Consider the following 22,453-nt stretch of genomic DNA (forward strand, 5'->3'; position numbering starts at 1 on the left):
GCAAACCCTCCATCACATATGCAAGTGCAGCCTCGGTCTGGCCCCACAGCCTGGCCGTTGTCAGACGAAAAACTGCAATTCAAGCTGGGTATGCTAAATCCATTTTATTCCCATCCCTCTGTTTCTTTTTAAGAGAACTGAACAGACAGAAATGATTCAGCTATTTTTAAAAGACTCACTGATAGGTATGCTGAAGCCATGACGCCCTGACACATGTTAGAGCAGAGCAGTGCTATTGAGCACTCTGGTTTGGGATGCTTGTCCAATGGATGTTGAAGGGACTTTGGGGTTGAGAAAAACTAATTACACATGGGTCAAAAAGACTAACCTGTCAACAAACTAAACCTCGGCAGGAAGAGATCTCTCATGAGTGTCAATACTTTATTTTGGTGTAAAGACGGGAAGCTGGAAAATACACTGTATTTAAAATCTTGGTTCCCCCTCATGTTGTGGAAACCCCCTCCCCCCAGAACTAATCTGTTCAAACTCAAAAACTTAAAAATTACAGCAGCAAAACAAAAGCACAGAAAAAAGAAAACCAGATGGAGACGGTAGCCTGGGCCAGTAGTGTCACTTGGTGTGGACAACTGAGGTGCTGAACAGGAGCTTCTGTTTCTGTTTTTTCCTTTTCTTTCCTCCTTTGTCTTCTAAATGGAAACAGAAAGAGAGCTTAGCTTAGAATGCCATCCTCTTGTCCCCTGGCCAGTTTTCATTACTGAGAATGGCAGCTAAGAGCAGACTCTGGAATCAGAATGCCAGTCCTTGCATACTCTAGGTGTTTGTCTTTGAACAAGTCCTTTTATCTCCCTAGACCTGTTTCCTTGACTATAACATGAGAATTAGACCCATTTAATATGGTTAATAGGAGGAAAAAATCACCCCAACACCAGGGACACATAGGAAGCACACCACAAATGTTAGTGTTACTCTTATCTAATCAAGAATACCAGAGTGGTGGTAGGCTTCAAACCCAATTTCTGCATTTATGAGCCACCCTTCACCAGCTCAGAATTCCAGAATCTACTTTCCACTGCTATGTCTTAGAGGGGGGAAAAAAAGAGTTCCTTAGAACTTCACATCCAGGCCTCGAGAATTAACCCAAGGTGGTAAAAAAGGTCCTATGTGACATACCAAATGGAGTGTTAGCTGACACCAGGAAGGTGAGCCTAAAGGCTCAGGAAAAAGTGCCCAACTGATTAACAACATCTGCCACCAGATCCAGGCAGGAAGGCCAACCCTGCGCTGAGCACTCCCGTTCTTTGCCTTTACCAGACAGGACATCTGAAGTAGCTGGCGTGTCCAGTTTCATGAAGGCAGCTTCGATAGCTTGGCTGAAGGAATTCTGGAAACTGGGCACAGGAACACGGTCTGAGTTATCACTCTCCCCGTCACTGTCCACAGGTGCAGGAGGGACTAGGCTGTTTTCATCTAAAAAATACCAGTGTTGAAATTCTAGAGACTTACCTTCTGAAAGGGGTAAAACATGCTCCCCCCCACCCCCACCCCCAGCAGTGCCATCCTCACCTTTCTTTGGAGCAGTTTTGGGCCACACATCTGCTTTTGCTTTCCCAACTCTCAGCATCTGCCAAAGTGGGACAGAAGAAATCTAATGATTTGTTAAATAATGGGGACTCTGATTCTCCTTCAACTACTCTTGGCCTCCCTCCCTGGTATGTGTACAGTATTATCTGAGACTAAATCCATAAGCTTCCCTCTTCAGAAAGCCTTCGGTGATTATTAGAATCAGTGCAACAGCCTGTGAGCCTTCCTTTATCCAACAGAGAATTCCAGAAAGAAAAGGCAATAAGAGTTCTTATTAAATATCCTTGGGCTGCTTCACAAGCAAAGGATTTACCTGGGCAAAAGAAGGGAAGGGAGAATCTTCTTCCAGGCTCCCAATACAGAATGAAGGACTGCCCTGACTTGCAGTGGGGGACACAGGGGTCAGCAGAAAGTCTGAAAGGGAACCAGAAACCTGATTATATGAGTCAAGTTCCAAAGAGCTAGTGTCCTTTTAACAAGAGTGAAGCGATGAACTCTGAATCAGGTGTGGTAATTATCGATCTCACCTCAAAAACCAAATCATGATGCAGCTTCAATTCTGCCATGTTCTCAAAAAGCCAAGAACATGGCCCTATTATTCATACCAGTGATCACTACATAGAGAAAAGTTTAGTTTACAAAACACTAAAAGGTATGGCAGAATCTATTCCACAGTAAGAAAAGACCTTTCCCCATCTGCTGGTTCTCAGGGCCTAGGTTTGGACTGTCATGAATTGGTTTTATATAGATGAAAAGCTCCAAGTAAAAGATATCAAATTTAATCAGGTCAGCTTTTATGTTCCAGCCAGCAGATGTCTAAGACTTGGAAATATTCAATTAGAATCCAAAACACACATATCGCCTGGCCAGGCGTGGCTCAGCGGTTGAGCATCGACCTAGGATCCAGGAGATCTAGGTTTGATTCCTGGTCAGGGCACGTGCCTGGGTGGTGGGCTCAATCCCCAGTAGAGGGCAAGCAGGAGGCAGCCGGTCAATGATGACTCTCTCATCATTGATGTTTCAACTCTCTCTCCCCCTCTCCTTCTCTATGAAATCAATAAACATATATTTACCTACCAGCAGACTTTGTAGGCTGTTTTTTTTTCCCCCCACCTGCTATTTATTATAAACAATCCCACAATAAGAACACATGTACAAACATGTTTTAGCATACAGGGGAGTATCTCAAAGGCAGAAACTAGAGATAAAGCATCAGGGTCTCAGGGGAAAATCTGTATTTACCCTGTCATATGAGCTGCGTCAAGGTTTTTAGAAGGTAAAGCATAAAGTAGCCAATGAGAAAGGTGAATCAAATAGCAAGACTCTGTTGTAACTCAGAAATAAAGGTAGTTACCTAAAGACCCCACCATGCCAAACAGGTCAGTATTGTAAATTCACACACCAGGGCTTTGCTTTAAGATCTGTGGCTGGTAGCCAACTTCATTCTTTACATCCCAACTATTTACCTGCTTGGGAACCTGGACTTCTGCTAAGAGGAGAAATGGAGAAAGCCCCATGGCCCTCAGTGCTGGTGGGACCCAAAGCAGAATCGGAGGAGGAAGTATAGGAATTGAAGGCAGGAAACTGTTGTAGGTTCTCTAGGGGAATGTGGACTTCTGGGTCTGCAAAGGAAAAGATGAGAATGGTAGGACCATTTACAGATTTCCTCAACTCTTTTTCAACAGTTGAAGACAGACAATATGACTCCCCCAGGGGCATAAGGGTGTAGAGAGAAGCTTCAAAACCCAAATTTATAACTGTCACCTTAGAGAGACAAAGGTGAGGTCAACGATCCACCCTAAGAATGCATGGGACAATTATCCCCAGCATTCACAGATCTCCAATTCTCTCCCCCACCAGGGTTTTTCACTCCCTATGCCAAGGATGAATTTAATCTTACTCCTTACCACGTGCTATGCATGCACTTTGACCCAAATTAACTCATTTAATTCTCAAATAAGCCTATGAAGGAGGTACTCTCACGAGTCACACTTAAAGATTGAAAAGAACAAGTGGCAGGGCTAGGGTGTGAACCCCAGTAGTCCGGCTCCCCGGCTCGGGCACTGAGCCTCTGTACAGCGACGCAAGACTTGCACTAGTCAAGATGAGCGCTCCTGAACTTACACTTGCCCTGTTTCTTGTTCTCTTCCATCTCGATCCTGCGCTCTCGACGGCGCTCCTCCCGAGCCTTCTTCTGGCGCTGGCGCTTCCTCTTCTCAATGTCATCTGTGGGTTGGTCAGGTTATGAGGAGGCAGACCCAGGACAACTGGGCCATTCCCTCCTCCTAGCTGACAGCAGCTAGGGCCACATGAGTGGCCCCAGCTGGACTGGATGAGCAGGTGGAGTGTATCAGGAGGCTCTGAGACTCAAGATGCTGTTCCTTAACTCCTCCCGCACTGGGGGTCGGCTCATAGGAATCCCTGAACTGCACTATAAAGAGAAGCAAAATCGGCCATTCCTACCTGAGAATGTCTCCAGGGTTTCCTTAGAGACCACCGGAGGCTGCAGAGCCAGTTCACAGATGCTGAACTCGCAGGTGAGCGGCAAGTGAGAGAGGTACCTGTGACGCTGCCGAACATCCTACAGTGGAAAAGGACCAGTGCTCAGCTGAGACCTCACCTTGCTCTAGGGGCAGAGACCACATCCCAGGCACCCAAGCCTCACACTCAAAGACAGCACTGGGCTCAAAGAGCCATGCTCAAGTTATCACCATTTTGAAAAGCCAAACAGAAAGGGTCAATTAAGCTACAGTAAGGTAGACTAAGCAACCAAAAGCGGTTTTTTTTGGTTTGTGCTGCAAATGAACAAACTGAGCCTGGCAATAAATTATCTAAAGCTGGCTGGCTGTTTCTGATTTTCTGGGGTACATGACTGAGGGGAGAGAATAAGAAAAACAGAGTTACTTGTCAAAACTCTGTGAACTACTGACAGAATTAATGATAACTGGGCAGACATACAAAGCAGATTTCCCTATTGCACGAAGCTTGGCCTAAAACAGTAAAAAAAAAATGAAGCCCATCAATTTAAGTTTAATTTTGGGGTTTTTTCCTGCAAGTTTTATGGAGAGTCTATAGCATTCAAACATAGGCTAGACTTTTAACAAATTTCAGAAAAATACAGGGATAACTCTCAAAGGGCAAAAATTCACATATGTAAGTTATCAGGCCATTAATTCACAAGTATCTAAACCAAAAATGCATTTCAAACTTATGTAGCTTTAAATAAGTCCTCTAAGGACTTCTCATTTTCTTAGACATTTCTCCCAAGCAATAAGGAGAAACAAAAACAAACTCAACTTGAATGAAAGTGGGAGATATCTATATTCCCAAACCACAGTCAATAACCTGTGAAGCAGAGAGCAGTGGTGACTGACTTAGTAAAACCCAGCATTTAACTTTTAAAAGGTAGCACTATTGTCCTGGCCACGTAGCTCAGTTGGTTAGAGCATCAACCCGACACACCAAGGTCGAGGATTCGATCCGTGGTCAGGGCACATACAAGAATCAACCAATGAATGCGTAAATAAGTGGAATAGCAAATAGATGTCTCTCTCATAGAAAAAAAAAAAGGTAGCACCATTTTACTTTTTAAAAATTCATGGACACCATCACTGACAAAAATAGACTTGAAAATACAAAAAAAACTAAAGGCCTTGAAGGTTTGGGAACTTGGGTTGACTAGGCCCACCTCAAAGACATTAGGTTGCCAGGCCAGTGTTACTCAGTGGTTGAGCATCAACCTATGAACCAGGAGATCACAGTTCGAGATTCCCGGTCAGGGCACGTGCCTGGCTTGCCGGCTCGTCCCCAGCAGGGGGCATGCAGGAGGCATGACTCTCTCTCTTCCTCTCCCTGAAATCAATAAAGACATATTTTTTTAAAAAAGAAAAATACATTAGGTAATGCCGCTCCCCAACCCTCCACCTCTAAAGGAAGGCCTTACCTCAGACATGGAATACCCAGCGATCTCCACCACCGTCGCTGAGATCTTCTCAGGGCTCTGCTCCAGGCTGCCATACTCACGCACGAGGCAGCGCACGTTCACAGGATGCAGGAACATGTACTGCCCATCCTCCGCTGAAGACAAGTGGCTCTATCACACAACTGTCTTGGCCAGTCCTCAAGACAGGGCCCTCCTTATAGCTAGGCATGCCTCTCCCTCCCCAAGCCAAAACGCACAAGAGACCTAAGCACCAGGATCTAGTGGCAATACCTCCTCCTGCTCACAGAGTCAGGTCATCTCTCTGAGACATCTCGGTGGCAACTCAGCCCTTTTCCCCAGGGACCCTCACCTTGGTAAAAGTAGTAACAAGGAGAGCTGCTCGGGTGTGTGAAGCCTGAATCGGCAATGGGTTCCTGCTGGCTGGACTCAGTACAAATGGTCCCCTCTCCAAGATTGTCATCTGCTAACTCCGAGTCATCACAGGCCTCTGGACAACCCCTCAGGTCAGGCTCCGGTTCAGATACTACTTCCTCTTCCTCTACCAGAGGGAGACCAAGAGGACGAGAAGAGCCCAGAGAACACACTTCGGTGGTTTCTTCATCAAAAGCAGACAGATATTCTAGCACTCCCTGTTGAGACAAATTCTATTAACAGAAAGTACATGTGGCAAAGGTAGGCACAGAAACCAAGCTCTCCGGATATTTACCTTAGTTGACACATTCAGTGATGTAACACCCCTGGGGAAAGAACTAACAAAAACTCAGCAAGTACTCAGTCTCCTCTTCTTCCAAGAAAGTCTGCACTTCAAACAGTGCCTACCAGCTCAACAGCAGTATTTGAGGAACGGCAGCCACTGAGTCTGGAACAGGGACACACTAACCTTCCTGGGTTGAAATATGGACTCCTTTGCCAAGGGAGCCATCAGCACCAGTTGTTCCAGAGCAGCCACGACACCAGTGACCTCCCCTCTGCTTTCAGCCTCTCCTGACAGAGCCTCTTCCCGAGTCTAGATCACCAGAGAGAAGACAGGAGAAAGCTCAGTTTCCAGAAACACACTTAAGCTTGAAGGGCAAGGGCTTTCAATGGCCTCTCTCAATAGGAACAAAAGTTAAAAAGCAACAAGACCCGCCTGGCCAAGTAGCTCAGTTGGTTAAGAGTGTTGTCCCGATAAGCCAAGGTTGCAGGTTCAATCGATGGTCAGGGCACATGCAAGAAGTAACCAATGAATGCATAAATAAGTGGAACAACAAGTCCATGTTTCTCCCCCCCTCTCTCTAAAAATCAATAAATAAAAAATTTTTTTAAAAAGCCAGTAAGACCCAATGGGAAGAGTTTAAGTACTTAAAATCATCCATCTCTGACAATGAACACACAACACAAAAGCTTCCTGAACAGAAATCCAAAACACAGTACTAGTTTTTACAAACACTGCTGAGAAAGCCCAGCACAGGAGGCAGGTGGGGTTTGGCCAACCCCTACCCTCAACCTAGACAGCTCTACTTTTATGTAGCTTTTCTTCTACCTGAGATGAATTTGAACAAATGCTCTGCACTGTAGAAAGAAAAAATTAAATCCACAGGATCCTGCCCAAGGACTTAGACATCAGAGAGACAGGAATTCAAATACCAGATTTTTTTTTTAATCCTCACCTGAGGATATTTTTTCCATTGCTTTCCAGAAAGAGCAGGAGCGGGAAAGAGAGAAAATTGATGTGACACACACACCCCCACTGGGGCCAGGGATGAGCCCACAACCAAGGCACTTGGCCCTGGCCAGAATCAAACCCAGTCCGCAGGCCGACGCTCTAGCCACTGAGCCAAACCAGTCAGGGCAGCCTGGTTATTATCTTAAATGTGAGACTGAAGTAACTTAAGCCCGCCATCCCGTCCCGTTTCCAGGGCATGTCTCACCTTGAGCTCCTGGATGGCTGCCTCAATAAAGCAGGATTCGGGACTGTGCTTCTCCTCTGCCAGCTGCTGCTCCAGCGCTATCTTCTCTTCCTGGACAACCCGGCGCAGCACCTGCTCCTTAGAGGCCAGCAGCAACTTGGAGTACTGGCTATGCTGTTCATCTACAAGAGAGCCAGCAAGATCACAAAAATGCAACACTCAGAGCTCGCAACCATGTGGCTAAATAGAAACTTTCACACACAGATTTTTCTTCTAAGGTGAAGAGGAAGTAATTTAGAATAATTTCCTAAAAATAATTTAACAATGACCTAAATGTAAGTTGTATTACTCTGACACTATCATATGAGAAATCTATCCTAAAAAACCCAAAGATATAGGCATAAATGTAGTCAACTGATGATCACTGATTATAGCACTGTCCGTAATATCAAAACACCTATAACCAACCAGTACAATAACAAAGAAACAGTTAAAGACATGATGGTGTATTCATTAAAGAGAATTTTGCAGACAGAACATGGGGAAAAAACAAATGCCAGACTACAGTAAAACTTCTGGGGGCACCTCTGGGTAAAAGGATCATGAATGATTTATGCCTTTACTTCCTTTCTCCATATTTTCCGTACTTTTTAAAAAGTTTAAAACAATGTTATCTTTGAGAAATCCTTGAAATGCCCTTTTCTCCCTTTCCATCCTAGTACCCACCCAGAGAAAACCATTTACAAATTTGTATATATACCCTTCAAATCTTTTTTTAAAATGTTTTTATTGATTTCAGAGGAAGGGGGAGAGGCGGAGAGGCAGAGAGGGAGAGAGAAAGAGAGAGAGAAACATCAATGATGAGAGTCCCTGATCAGCTGCCTCCTGTATGCCCCCTACTGGGGATCGAGCCCAAAACCTGGGCATGTGCCCTGACCGAGAATCGAACCAAGATCTCCTGGATCATAGGTCAATGCTCAACCTCAGAGCTACGTCGGCCAGGCCTTTCAAATTTATACACATGTTCAGCCTTGGCCAGTGTGGCTCAGTTGGTTGAGCGTCATCCCATGCATCAACTGGTTACCAACTGGATTCCTGATAAGCACTTCACACACTCTATATCCTAATTGCTTGTCTGCCAATCTCTCTCTTCTATCAGACTACTGGGCTCCTTGACGACAGGTGCTAAGAATGGCTGACTGGAATCCCCAAGACTGGGCACAGTGCCAGATCCTATTCAACAAAGCTTTGTAAAGTGAAAAATTAAAATACATATAACTGAACCAAACCTGAAACCAAGAGTTAAACTACTTTTCTGCAAACTCTGCCCTAACCTACTGTAATCCTATGACTAATTTGGAAATGCTAGAAATTGCATGCCCAAAGGCTAAATTTCGGATAGTAGAAAGATATTCACTAGCCTTAAGGAGTGCACCCAGGTTTACTTGCCCCCAAAATTAACTGAACTCACCTCCTAGATGAATAGGATGGTCGACATTCATCCATTTGGATTTGGGCAAGGCCACCAACACCCCTTTCTCCCTCTTCATCAGCTGCATCGTAATGGTATCGCCAACAACATACTGACGAGACTCTGTGGCAACAACACTGTAACATGGACATTTAGCTGTAGCAGAGCAAGGAGTTAGCAAACTGAGGTCTAATCTAGTAAATATCTCTATCTCACCTCTTGAGATCCTTCTTATGCACAGAACTGTAACAGATGGGACATTTACTCCAGGTCTTCTCACTCAGTGAAAGATAATGCAGGATGCATGCCCAACAGAAGATGTGTCCACAACGGGTTATCTTGGCTGCAGTAGGTGGATATAGGCATATTGGGCAAGATGGCACTTCATGGCTACAAATACGCTGAAACAAAATGCCACCACAAGTTACGCTGCTTTCAGAATTAACTAGGGATTGTCAAAGTTAAAGCCGCTCCTCGCCCATCCCCATACATCTCTACTCAACACACCTTCCTAAAAGTGTTTAACAAAGCAAGTTATATGTATGGTAGCACTTTATAAACAAATCATTAAGGAAACTATAATGGTTTAATATAATAAAACAACTACATAAAGGTATTTTGGGTGTTCTATAGCAAAGGGGGGAAAAAATGACAGAAATCAATATATGATCCCATTTGCAGAAAAAGATGTATATGTACACATATACACATAAAAGCATAAAAAGGGTCTAGACTTCATGTAATTCTCAGATGCTTTTATGACTTTTCACAGTAATGGGAGTCCAAGCTTTGGGACATATCATTCTGAAAGGTATTTTACATCATATAACCTAGGAGTGGCAAAGGGATACCCAGAGCTCATAATTTCAATGGAAAACAAATATAACAGTGGCTTGGACAGAAGTACATCTGTGTGGCTCATTCACCAGCCACAAGGCTAATGCCTGATTTGATACTGATTACTACAAAAGGCTACCAATGAAGCTATGTCCATGTAATGAGTCCACCCTGGGTCAGGAGGGTAACCAGAGCCCCTCATGTATTCCCCTGGTTACTTCTTCCCAAGAGAAAGAACGTAGTAGACAGGACTGCTTTTATACCTTCAACTCAGAGCCCTCCAACTCCCCAGTCCTGCAAGTCAGTGCCAATTAGAGAGCACAAAATAAACTCCAGGAGAAACAAGACTGATCTCCAGGAAATATCTACAGTAAGGCCATGTAGAAAAGGGTATTGGCAGTGAACCCAGCCAACAGCTGCTGTGTCACCACAGTCCCGGTTCCTTTCTTTAGTTCTCTCTCCCACTAACAGCTTAAAAGCTTAGCTGAGCTACTCACCACTTGTTCCACAAAGTCCCAATTGACTAAGGTATCAGGATCAGCAAAATGAACTGTGTAGTCTTGGTCATCAGACACCACAAATTGGCAGCTGAAAATAGGGAGAAAGACAAGGAAAAGGCAGACTGTCAGAATCCACCAACAAGCTCTCAGCAGAAATTCATCTCTTCACTTAGAAATCAAGTGAAGGCCATTAGCAGCCATGGTTTGTGAGGCACTGAACTCAGTTCTGAGCCCTGGCTCTGGAGGGAATCCAAAGACTCAGCAGGTAGGAGTCTAAATCCATGAACTCTGCTTTTTCTGCTTCCAAGCCCAGCCAAGCTGCCTATTAGCCTCCCTTGAACTAAAACTAACCCATACTGTGGCTCTATCAACCAGCAGGAAGCCAGACTTGCTCCCTCACCCCTTGGAAATCCTGGAACGTAGCTAATCTTCAAGGCAGCAGAAAAGGCTGTTCTCACTCAATTATTTGAGTACCAGTTTATATAAAGTACTAAATGGTTACTTCAGTCTAAATCCAAGGTTAAATCTTACATTGTAACTAACACCACAAAAAAGGAGAAAGGGAATCACTATTTGAGCAAATGTATGCCAAGCACTCCAACTTGTCATTCACTTTTCCCTTAAGTAATCTTTGCTGCTTTACAGAGAAGCTGAATCTCTGTGGTTAGGTAAATTACCCAAGATCAAAGACCAAAACAAGATTCGAATCTGGGTTCAATTCCAAAGCAAACATTTTTACAACCTCATCATGATACTAAAGCATTATTTAATTTTAGTATTTATTTATTCATTTATTTACTTTTAAGCGCCAAGAACATTCACTTGGAAAATGGGTTTTCAACACCAGCCAGAAGAAAAAGAGGAAAGAAAGAAAAAAAAAAGAGCCAGATCAACTCCCTTTCTGCCTCTCTCTCACAGTTTAAAAGAAGTTTCTTCTCAGCACAACTGCCCAGGGGCTTAATTTCACTATCCTCCTAAGTGTAGCCATACTCACTTGGCCTGTAAAAAGAGCTCCTTGTTAAAAGGCTTATGCCCCCACTTGTTCCTTCGTCCCCAGCTGCCATGTCCATTGCCTTCAAAGTGACCTGTCTGGCCACGGGGTTCAAAAGTGAAATTCAACAAGTGGTTCAGGTTGATCTTCTTTGGACCAGAGAACTGGGCAGGGCTAAACTCTGCCCGTTGAGCCTCTGCTACCTAGAGAATGAAAATGAATCAGAGTATTTCCATTAAGACGACACTGATTTACAGCAGAAACCAGCAGAACTCCTCCTTCTATGACTTAAACAAAACATAGGCTTAAAGTATACAATCTTTCTAGGAGGCGGTAATGCAAAAGTCTACCCAAGATCTAGAAGAGGGGGGAGCCTTTAACATACAATTACTTAAACTGTTTACTGCCCTGCTAAGCGGCAATTAACCATTAAACTCCTCCAGCTATCTTGAAGCACAAAGATTTACTTACTGGATTAATCGATTTTTCGACAGTCCCATAGGACTCCTACACCTTCACTCGTTAGCTACCTGTTCTCTGGTTTGTTTCTGGCAAAAGCAAGTCTACAGAACTAAACTCTGGAGGCAGCAGGCAGGCAGCCTCTAATTGCCATAGGCTTCAGGATCCTGCCAGAGACCTCCTATCTAAGACACACACTGCTATTCATGGTTAATTAAAACTGACAGAATAAGAACATGTAGGCAGACTGTGTCCAGAAATAAACCCAATCAGCAGGCTCAGAAACAGTTTAGAAAGGGGCAAGAAACAACATGAGAAATATCACTGTACACAAAGACGGAAGAAATCATTTGGGGTTTTTTTCGGTCCTCTTAATATTCCCAAATTGAAGTGGTAGAGATACCTGCTATAAGTCAGCTAGTTTATTTTCTAATCCCACTCACCCATTTAGTATTATAAGCACTTTACCATGTAAATATTAGTATACAGTCACTTTAAATGGCTATGTATCATTACATTATTAGGGAATACTATAATCCCCTAGTGTAAGACACAGATTGTGTGTAGCTTTTCCACCATGAAACACAATAATGCTGCAATAAACACACTTCTGGATAGATCTTTGTGCACAAATATATGGGCACCTACAATTATTTCTTTTGAACGTGAAGTAAGACTTACTGGGTCAAAGAAAATACAAATGTAAAGCTTTTGCTGCTTAATCAAATTCAGAGATTAGTAAGCAACACTTGCACATATAATGAATCTGAAGAGTATAAACGAGCAAGAGATACCTTCTATTTCACAGGTATTCTATGCATAAATTCTAAATATATAGAATCATAGTATATGACCTTTATGATTATAATACAATGACATACCATACAGTTAGACAACACCCCTCCACTGTTTATGTAACTCACCGAGGGAAGCCCAAGTCTTCCATCATCCCCTATCTTTCATCCCTTAGATTCTCATTTCCATAGGGCTCTGCTAACTGCTAACAAGGTTTTCTACTCTCAATGCTCCAAACTTAGATAATAGCTTGTGCTCAGTCAACAAGAATCTCAATGCAAATACATTTCCAACATGAAGTTCTTTAACTCAACCCTCCCTTTCAAACCCATGTACTCCTCCTGAAATCTTACCCATCCATGGTAGCTACTTGCCTTACCTCAAACGCCCCAAAGCAGTAATACTTCTGTTCCCTTGCACTTGCTATTCCTTCTACTAAGATACTCTTCCCCAGAATTGTTAGGTAGGCTCCCTTGCCTCATTCAGGACTCCAATCAAAACTCGCCTCCTCAGCAGCTTTCTTCAGCCACCTCCTGAAACTGTATTACTTGCTCCTCTCTATCCCTTTACCTCAGTCTACTTTTATTTTTTAATTCAATAAGCACTTACCATCAGACTTGTTACACAATGGTTTATTTAATATCTCCCCAAACTAAAATATAAGCTCCTGAAAGACAATGTTCCACCCATGTTGTATTCCAGACTCCTAAATGGTATGTGGCGCACAGCAGGCAAGGAATAAATTTCTAGTGAATGAATGAATTCTCCCATGAGTGCGTCCATTAAATCTGTCCTATTCTATAATGGTTACATTGCATGGAACATTCAAACAGCAGGGTAATTTATTTAACCAGTCCCTTGGTAATGACATTTAGACTGTTTCCTAAATTTTGCAACTACAAAAAATGCCGCAACGAATTCCCCTCTACAGAAGTCTTTATGCCCTTACAGAAGGATATCTAAGAAACTCCTAAAATCAGAGTACCTGTGACTAAAAATACGGCATTTTACATTTTGCTAGATACGATAGGGCAAATGTCATTAATTAATTAATGTCATTTTATTACCTGAATACTCCAAAGAGAATTTATAATTCAAGAGTGATAATAAAACAACTAAACAAACTAAGGTGCCCCAAATTTGCTACAATTTCTCACATTTCAGTATTACAGTACCTTCATCCTCCAAGGACATTTTCATAACCTTCAAGGGTGAAAGGAGGCAAAGTCCCAAACCAAGTTAATCCTCAACTACTCAAGACTCCTCTGGTTATCTATAAGCTCACCTCTTGCTCTGCCCCCAGCCCCACCCCAACTACTGATAAACTGGAGGAAAAAGGAAAAAATCAGACCTTATGCTTATGCTCTAGAAAGAATATTTCTGAAATGCCTTACCTCATCTCGTCTTCCACCATTAAAAGAAGAGCTAAAGAGTTTGCTGCTGCCGCCGCCCCTTTGAGGAGGCATCTTATTAAAAGTTTTGCTTTTCTGTGAATTGGAGCGACGGGACTGGTTGCTAAAATTTTCATTTTTGGGGCAGTAAGGTTCACGTTTGCGATTATAACGTTTGGATCCACTTGAGTTCTTTCCATCTAAAAGCAAGAAACACAAAAGAATTAGTTGAGAAATAATATATATACTTGGCCAATTGCTCACCACCTCCCAACAAAATTGTGTTTAAACAAGGATAAATGGGGACTGCTCTGTCTGTGGAGAAGCCAGTTTGTCTCACTGCTTCACTAATAAACTCTTAAAAAATGAAAAAAAGAAAAAAAGTTAAACGGGCTCTTCCACGACTTCCAAGAATTCTGGGTTTGGGCCAGAGCATTAGTCCTTGGGCAAGACATCACATAGTAGGGTGGGTTTTGGTTTTTGGTTTTAATGATGAAACTTAAAGGATCCCTCCCTCAGAATGAATACTATATAGATCAAACCACACAGAGCCTCAGTTCACACCTTTCTGTTTTACAGAACTGCTCTTGTAAAAGTCCATTCAGACAAACTCATAGGAAAAGGAAGAGCCTATCTCTATTAGAGAAAAACACTTTATCTGGAGGCAGAATAGAAGATACTTTCTCCTTAAATTACTACGTTGCTAGATTCTATACTGTAACAGCTTGGCCTACACCCTAGCAGATATATTCAAGAGGCATAGAAACAAGACAATATTTATAGGTGTTCTAGAGGTCAAACTGAAAAGCTATTAAATTGACAAGAGAAATTGAGATCTAAGAGCATATTAGATCAGCATGAGCTATACTCTTAAAAATATTTTTAGCTTTTTTTTCTCCAGTTTTAAGAATATATGTTCAATTTTGAAATCCAGAATAATAATTTACATCTGCCAGTACTCACAGAATACCAACCTATAAAGTGTTTAATTTCCTTTTACTCGCCATTTCATCCACGTGCCGCACACACACCTTCCACAAAATGACAGGTACACAAGATATACTGTCTTCTACCTATTACTCCATGACCATGTTCATTCGTGCATCCTACTCTTCAAAAGCATGATTAATGGCTACACTATTGTCTACCATTTACTTATAGAATAATATAACCAACCCCTTGTTGCTGTACATTTAGGTGGCTTCTCATGTTTAGCTAGTTTAATATAGTATTGGAAGCCACTTTAAACAGAGGCCTGTATGATTATGCAAAACTCTCAAAGTGGAATGAGCAGATCAAGTGTAATCATTAAAGCTTTTACACACCCACACGCTGCTCTCTAGAACCATTATACCAATTTACTTACCTTCTAACGACACTATAAGAATGTCTAATTCACTATATTCTTTATAATACTGAGTTGAACAAACTTTGTTAAATTGAATGGTCAAAATAACTTCTTGTTTTAAATTTGAATTTCTCTGGTGCTTAGCAGCAAACACTTTTTCAGTCTGTTGACCATTTGTATTTTGTGTAAAAAGCCTGTTTGTGTTCTTTGCCCCACTATTTTCCTACTGGGGAGCTGAACTGCATAGATTATTTTGTCCCAAATTGAACAAAGAACCCTCACCAGACATTTTAACATGTGCCAAAGTTTACCAGCTTTTTTTTTTTTTTTTTTTAAAAAGCACAATAAAACCTATCTAGAGAACGATTCACAACTAAATAACTAGAGGTCTGCAAAACAGTCTTTGGACAAAACGAGACTAATTAACATTCTTGTCCTTTTGCTCACTCCATGTTATTTCAACAGAGAAATCTGACCAAATCAACTCTGTACATTAATTTAATGGCTTTAAAAGCAAAAACTTAGAATGGGAGTCAAGCAAAAACTTAGAATGGGAGTCAAGGGACTTTTAATGTAGAAATCCATTAGACTTACCCTCAAACTAGAAGGGAGTGGTGGTTTACAAAATCAAGAGGATCCTACATAAGCCTCAGAAACTATCAAGTTTTCCCCCCAAAATATGTATTTTAATCTTGTTTATGTTAAAGATACCTAGTTAACAGAAATATGTCTGGAAAAGCAACACAGCAGGCTTTTAATGAGTTACCTTCAGAAAATGGAACTATCTACTTTTACCAGTTGGTAGGAATCATCCAGATGAGTTTTTAAGGGATTCCTATGCTCAGGCCTTACCCTCTAAGAGTCTGACTTCAGTATACAGAATTATCGTTCTGTATACTTATTATGTGGGTAATTTTGAAAACTATTAAAACCTAGAAAAAAATTATTTCTAGACAAGTAAGATGATCAACTTATTTTACAGCAGACTAAATAAATCAAAGGTGAAGTACGTCTTCAGAGAAAAGGAAACGTCAGCCGATAAACCACACTCCAAATTTTGACAGCAATCACCTTACACTCTGTCAATGACATGGAATAAATGAAGGGTATGCCATCCTCTCCAAACTTAACCAAAATACAACTTAGGAGACAAGCTAATAGTCATGTGAGGTGGCTGCAATGCAAACAGAAAACAGATGGTCACAGAAACACTGCCAGGCTAGGTTAGGGAAAGTGAACCAACTTTATTCTTAAGTTAGAATTCATGCATTCACTGGTTGATTCTTGTACGTGCCCTGACTGGGGGATCGAACCTGCAACCTTGGCATATTGGGACGACGCTCTAACCAACTGAGCCACCTGACAAGGGCTGAAGTTAGAACTGTTGAAGTAGAATTTTACCAACTTCTTCAGTTTGCATCAGTTATTGACAAACATGGCATCAGCGGTAACAATTAGAAAGTGAGGGTTCAGATCTCATACAAATTTTGCCTTGCCTTTAACCCATGGAATTCATTTATAGTAAGACTGCAAATACACAGAAAATTCAGAGGGATAAAAAACCCCAGCTAACTTTACCATGAGAACAAATGAGGTCTTATGAACAAAAGAGGCACATACAGAAAACACATATTCCCCAAACCTCCTCATTACCCAAGACTATTTCAGATGACCCTACATTTGACCCTGATGCTTTCAAGACAAGCACCTAATAGTTTGCACAGGTTTAGGTAAAGCCAGATTCTACACTTGGAGGGCTCACAAAGTAAGCTGGAACTCAGCAGGAGGGTTGTTTTCATTTAAGTCATTTATTACCACACTGGCAAGGAAATAGTTTCATAATGCTTACAGAACTGTTCTCTGCAAGACAGAGAAGTGCTCTTTCTAAAACAGATTACAACAACTGACCACATATGGATTTACGATTTTAGTTGCTAAAATCAACTCCCTCATTTGTCTCCCACTTACCTAAAGGTATGAAGTCAGACATCTAAAGTGAGAGGTTGGCTCTTATCTCTACTCCCAGGCAACAGGCAGCTAAAGATTGAAGGTACAGTCACGTCTGGGACCCAGAGATAAAATTCAGAGTACTTTTTTTAAAATGTTTTACAGACAACTTGCCAGGATGTACATGTAAATAAGTTAGGGGTAAAAGCTGTCCTCCTTTCTCTCACAGGAGATAGCAATTAAATGATCTGATTTAAATTTTGGAAAGCAGACAAAAAAGTCAAGGTAAGTACCTGGGGAGAAACATATTCTCTGTTGAAAATTTTAAATTTCAAAGTGATGGTACTAAATCCTGACTGCACAAGAGAATCACCTGCAGAGACTTTTGAAGCTATGGCTGTCAGGGCCCAAGGGCCCAAGCAAGGCCAAAAGATCCACTAGGGAAGGGCCCTACACATCCCTATTTTTTAAAAAAGGTTCTCAGGAGATTCTAATGCCGTCAGAGCTGAGAATAACTAACTGACAAGAACTACTGTCAAGACATATTCCAAAAGGGACAAGACCAGTAGTTAAATGACTCAAATCCAGAAATCAGGATCCCAGAATCAACAAGAGACCTGAGAACTTAATCCAATGTCTCAGTTATTCCACATTTCCCTAAAAGAAAGTTGTCTACCAAGTAACAGTAAGTATATCTCAGTCTCCTTCCCCCATTACTAAATTAAATGCCATAAGTTTTCCGTTAATAATGTGGCATCATCAACATTTCTAGCTCTAGTGCTAACAGGTGGCACAGCCTAGAGGTTATATCAGCCAGGAAGTTTCTGCTGCTGATTCATGCTGTAAACACAAGCAAGTTGCTTACCCCATCATCCAGAGTGGTTGGCAAGCACCTCTGGAGGGACAATATGTGGCCTCACTACAGAATCAACTGACAACAAATAGAATTCAGCTGAAATTACTAATTCTGAATGAAAGGAAGAGAGGTGGTATCAGGAACAATGTATGTGCCAGTAAGTTACTGGCTTGCTAAGTGAATTTATACAAAGTGTATTTGTAAATATTGCCTAGGACTCCTTAAGAATTCACTTGGACAAATCACTCTAAACCCTCTAAGCTTTGGTTTTCTTGTCTGTAAAATAGGGCTAATCATCTATTGTCCCTCCTCACAGGGTCATGAGGATTAAGAGAAAACTTCCTTGAAATGCCTACCACAGTGCTTGGCACACAGCCACTATTATTATTATTTGAATGCTTATTATGGATAAATCTAAATCATTCCAGTCAAGAGCACCCGCTAGACTTCCAATGAAGTCATATAAACCAAGCACTCCAGCCAAGAGACCCAGAAATTCTTATAACTTATCTAAGTGGTTTTGATTGAAGGCTTCAAGTCACTCAATTTTCAAACCCATCGAAACCTCCAGGTCCATTTACAACTCAGAGGCATTCTTCAAACCAGATTACTACTAGTAACCTGGCTTCTGTTACCAGAATAAGACGAGTGCAGGGCAGTGTTTCATATCACCAACCTCAAAATAAATGCTTCATAATACCTGACCTTCCCTTAACCTCCACGGCAGTATCACTCCCGTCCCAGGGAGATGGGGCAAGAGCCTGGTTCCGGGCTAAGGTCCATTGTTTGCCCATAAACTGCCTAGCCTCTCTGCCTCTTTTTACTTTCTTTGCTTTTTCTAAATGACTTTCCACAAAACTCTGGGATTCCTGGGGTATTCACTGTTAAACATTCTTAGAACTGCATCTTAACCCTACCAGAACAAAGCTATAGGAATATATCCAAGAAAGAGAATGTTATGTAAAATGTTTGAAGCAATTAGCCAACACAAAGAAACTGTGTTATGCCACTGGGACAGGAAAGATCAAATAAATCCCAGTAGCCAAATTTACCTATTTTCCTGTGTGCATGAAGAGCAAACTTAAGCCAGCCGCAGGAACAAAGATTCAGGTATATTAATCATGTAACTAGGAAGCAAATGACCATTTATAATACACATGTTTTGGAGAATAGAAACCAGAGGTTTTTTTCTTCACATGAGGTAGGGAAAGGAGAGAGGAAAAGGAAATATTTAGAAATTGAAAAACTCTTAAAAAAAATAAAACTCTTGTTCTTGTTGCTTTGACAAAAAGAAAGGCAAGTTATGTCCTTTGAACTTACCCTTCCTGTTCTTCAACTCAGTACTCTGAGCCTCAAGAGGTCCTTTCAACAATTTCCAACAGAATCAAGTGCATCAAAATTGTCAGCCCGGCTGGCGTAGCTCAGAGCTGAGCGTCGACCTATGATCCAGGAGATCGAGATTTGATTCCTAATCAGGGCACATGCCCAGGGTTTCAGGTTTGATCCCCAGTAGGGGGCATGCAGGAGGCAGCCAATCAATGACTCTCATCATTGATGTTTCTATCGCTCTCTCTCCCTCACCCTTCCTCTCTCGGAAATCAATAAAGATATATTTAAAAAAAAAAAAAAGTTGAGCCAGCTTTTGGAAAACCTTTTTATGTAATTATGCTGAATCTGAGTCTACCCTTTTGTCATAGCAACCACCTAGAAGTCACTGTAGAAAAGGTCCTGAATGCTATCTGTTGTGGCAGCGCTGGTCTTAGCTTAATGTTCTGAAGGCAGCATATGCTACCATTCACTTCAACCTTAAAAATTAGCCAAAACCCAATTTCCTAAGCCATTTTTAATCTCTTTCTACTCTATCTCTGAATTTGTTCCTAAATGCAAAGCAATGGGCTACGGATGAAGAACTCTGTATTCAGCTACAAACCTTCCTTTTTGCTAAGCAGTAGTCAGAAAGGCAGGCACTGGTAATGGCAACTATTGTCAAGCTTTCTAACAAACACATTAAACAAAAACCAATGATATCAGAGGGCACACTTGTGTATTTCATATAACCTAGGAAAAAGTCCTTTACACGAGATGTTGGTTTTGTTGTTGTTAATCCTTACTTAAGGATTTTTCCATTGATTTTTTTTTTTTTTTTAGACAGTGGGGAGGTGGAGAAACATTGATGTGAGAGAGACACATCGATTGGTTGCCTCCTGCATGCAGTGTTCTTTTATTCCTCAGAAGCTTTCGATTAAGGTGAACAAGCCCTAACCAGTTTGGCTCAGGGGTTCCCATGGACCGAAGAGTCCCAGGTTCGATTTCATCCAAGGGCATGTACCTGGATTGCAGGCTCCATCGTATGTGGGAGGCAACCAATCGATGTGTCTCTCTCTTGCCCTTCTACTCTCTCTGAAAAAGCAATGGAAAAAATATCAAGTGAGGATTATAAAAAAAATAATAGGCCCAACAATTAATATTTATTCTATACAAGTCTGTTTGAAATGTTAACACTGACAAATATTTGCTTTGGTCACACAACAACAGAATTCTGTATCATCCTGTGGAGTAACAGGAGTTAGTTCTACTAATCAACACATTCAAAGTCAGGGGCAATATGAGTAAAATGCCTTAAATACCTTAGTTTTGCTGTTGTTCTGTTTGAGTTGTTACAAACTTTCACCTACTGCTCACTAAAGAATAAATGTTAAGGCATTTATTGCTGCTGACTCATGGCTTGAAGAAGAGCTTCAGAAAAATTAGTTGAGAATTCAGACAGCTGGAGAACCAAAATCTTTAACTTTACATCTGGGAATAGTGTGCAAAAGTAAATTTATCACCTAAACTGAGAAATATTCAGACCACTCTAAACCAGTTCCAACAATGGCCAGAAGGACTGGCTACCCTCTATCTCTAAAGGGATCTGTGATAAACCTATATATGTACAAAACCCTAAAATTAGTCTACGTAATACTGCCTGACGTGGCCTTAGAGTCTACCACACTAATCCCTGGTTAGATATTTAAAGCATTCATTTATTATCTCAACAACTGGTCTCCACCTGAGTTCCCTAAGCAGTCTCTATAAGTCCTCAGCACCCCAGGTAAACAAGTTTGCTATATCCAGCAGGTAAACTCAGAACCCAAGTCAGCCTTATAGTTGTTTTTTCTTTTCAAGTCCGCCTTACAGTTTTTTAATCTTAAAAAGTTTTAAACAACTGAACTCAAAATGTTTCCCTCTCTGACACATTTTCCCACTGAACACATCTTCCTACCACTGCTAATATAATCGCAATACAAAAGAACTGAGATTACAACCCCAGAACCACCAACTTCTAACTTGGGCCTCTCAACTTTTTTCTTCTTTAGATGAAAATTCCACCTTGTTGGACACGTTAGTGACTGGAGTATCCATAACAGAGGTAAAAAGCCTAGCCCAGTACCTGGCACATGGTAAACCCTCAATGAATGGTAGCAATTATCATCATCATGGTTATAATTTAATATTGAGAAGCATGACTACAGAATGACAAAATCTTCCATGTAAAATGGCAAAACTGGAGCCTAACACAGGGAAATAGACATGATGTGTATTTGCTGCATTATAGGTGTCAGGTACTTACTTCATTTGTTTTCTAAGTTAATTTAATTCTCATTATTTCCACCTTTACAGGTAAGGAATGTCAGACACTTGCTCAAGGTCTGGCAAACCTAAAAAGATTGAATCCACACTGAACAAAGCCTTTCAAGGACGAGTTCTCTTCAAGAGAGAGGGATGGCTCTGGAGCCAGGTTATTAAATATAAGATTCGAGTTTGAAAAGTCTTTGGGCCCCACCCTCCCCTGTTTAAACTTGAACACTATCCAAAGCTAATTCAACACTGAAGGGTAAGACAACTTTGTGTTTTTAAGAGTGTGAACTGATGAGTCAGACAACTAGGTATTAAGGCCTGCTTCGAGGCACATACTAGCCCGGTGACCTTAGCTTTTCTGAACCTCAGTTTCCTCACCTGCAAAATGGGAATAAGAATAGCACCTACTTCACGAACTGTTCTGAGTATTAAAGCAAGAATTCACGTAAACCACGCAGTTCAGGGCTCATGAAGAGTTAAGTGTAAGCAATGGGAACCATGGAAAAGGGGGGAAATACAGGAACCATAGTAGACAGCGGAGCTGTCCCCGGGTGCGACCCTGGAGACGAGAGAGCGAGGATCCGCCCCGCGCCCACCTCCATGGTGGCCCGCGCTTACCGCTCTTGGGTTTAGACTCGCCGGCCGGCCCCGCAGAGGCGGAGCGAGGCGGCTGTTGCCCTTTGCTGTTGCCCGAAGAGGCGGAGGAGCTGCTGGGGCCGCTGTTCTTGTCCATGTCGGAGGCGGTGGCGGCGGCGCTGGGGGAGCTCTGCGGCATCAACGGGGGCCTCGGCGGCGGCGGCGGTCGGAGCGGAACGGGCGCGGCAGGGACCCAGGCTCATGGCGTTCGGGGCCGGCGGGGGTCGGCG

At 41.9% G+C, this 22,453-nt stretch overlaps 1 protein-coding gene across 1 annotated transcript; it reads right to left on the reverse strand.

Annotated features, from left to right (window-relative positions):
• Positions 1 to 367: 367 nt before the first annotated feature.
• RNF10 (ring finger protein 10) lies at positions 368 to 22,431 on the reverse strand. The gene is made up of 17 exons (XM_016201591.2): positions 22,206 to 22,431; positions 13,822 to 14,018; positions 11,177 to 11,376; positions 10,180 to 10,270; positions 9,062 to 9,246; positions 8,846 to 8,982; positions 7,396 to 7,556; positions 6,366 to 6,491; positions 5,835 to 6,114; positions 5,486 to 5,619; positions 4,006 to 4,123; positions 3,667 to 3,768; positions 3,009 to 3,164; positions 1,856 to 1,956; positions 1,525 to 1,582; positions 1,270 to 1,428; positions 368 to 647 (listed from the first exon to the last, which is right to left on the reverse strand). The coding sequence occupies exons 1-17, from the start codon at positions 22,360 to 22,362 to the stop codon at positions 571 to 573; spliced, it is 2,439 nt and encodes an 812-aa protein (XP_016057077.2). The 5' UTR covers positions 22,363 to 22,431; the 3' UTR covers positions 368 to 570.
• Between the last annotated feature and the right edge of the window lie 22 nt (positions 22,432 to 22,453).

The sequence above is a fragment of the Miniopterus natalensis genome, chromosome 20, assembly GCF_054644295.1.
Source record: "Miniopterus natalensis isolate mMinNat1 chromosome 20, mMinNat1.hap1, whole genome shotgun sequence".
In the NCBI taxonomy this organism is placed as follows: Eukaryota; Metazoa; Chordata; class Mammalia; order Chiroptera; family Miniopteridae; genus Miniopterus; species Miniopterus natalensis.

What these genes read in the sequence shown, in the direction of transcription:
- RNF10 (XM_016201591.2), bottom strand. Translation starts at nt 22,362, where the DNA reads ATGCCGCAGAGCTCCCCCAGCGCCGCCGCCACCGCCTCCGACATGGAC. An exon ending in GGGACTTTGTGGAACAAGTG is followed by an intron (nt 9,247 to 10,179) that starts GTGAGTAGCTCA and finishes ATTTTGTTTCAG; the next exon opens with CGTATTTGTAGCCATGAAGT. An exon ending in CATAAGAAGGATCTCAAGAG is followed by an intron (nt 8,983 to 9,061) that starts GTGAGATAGAGA and finishes TCCATGTTACAG; the next exon opens with TGTTGTTGCCACAGAGTCTC.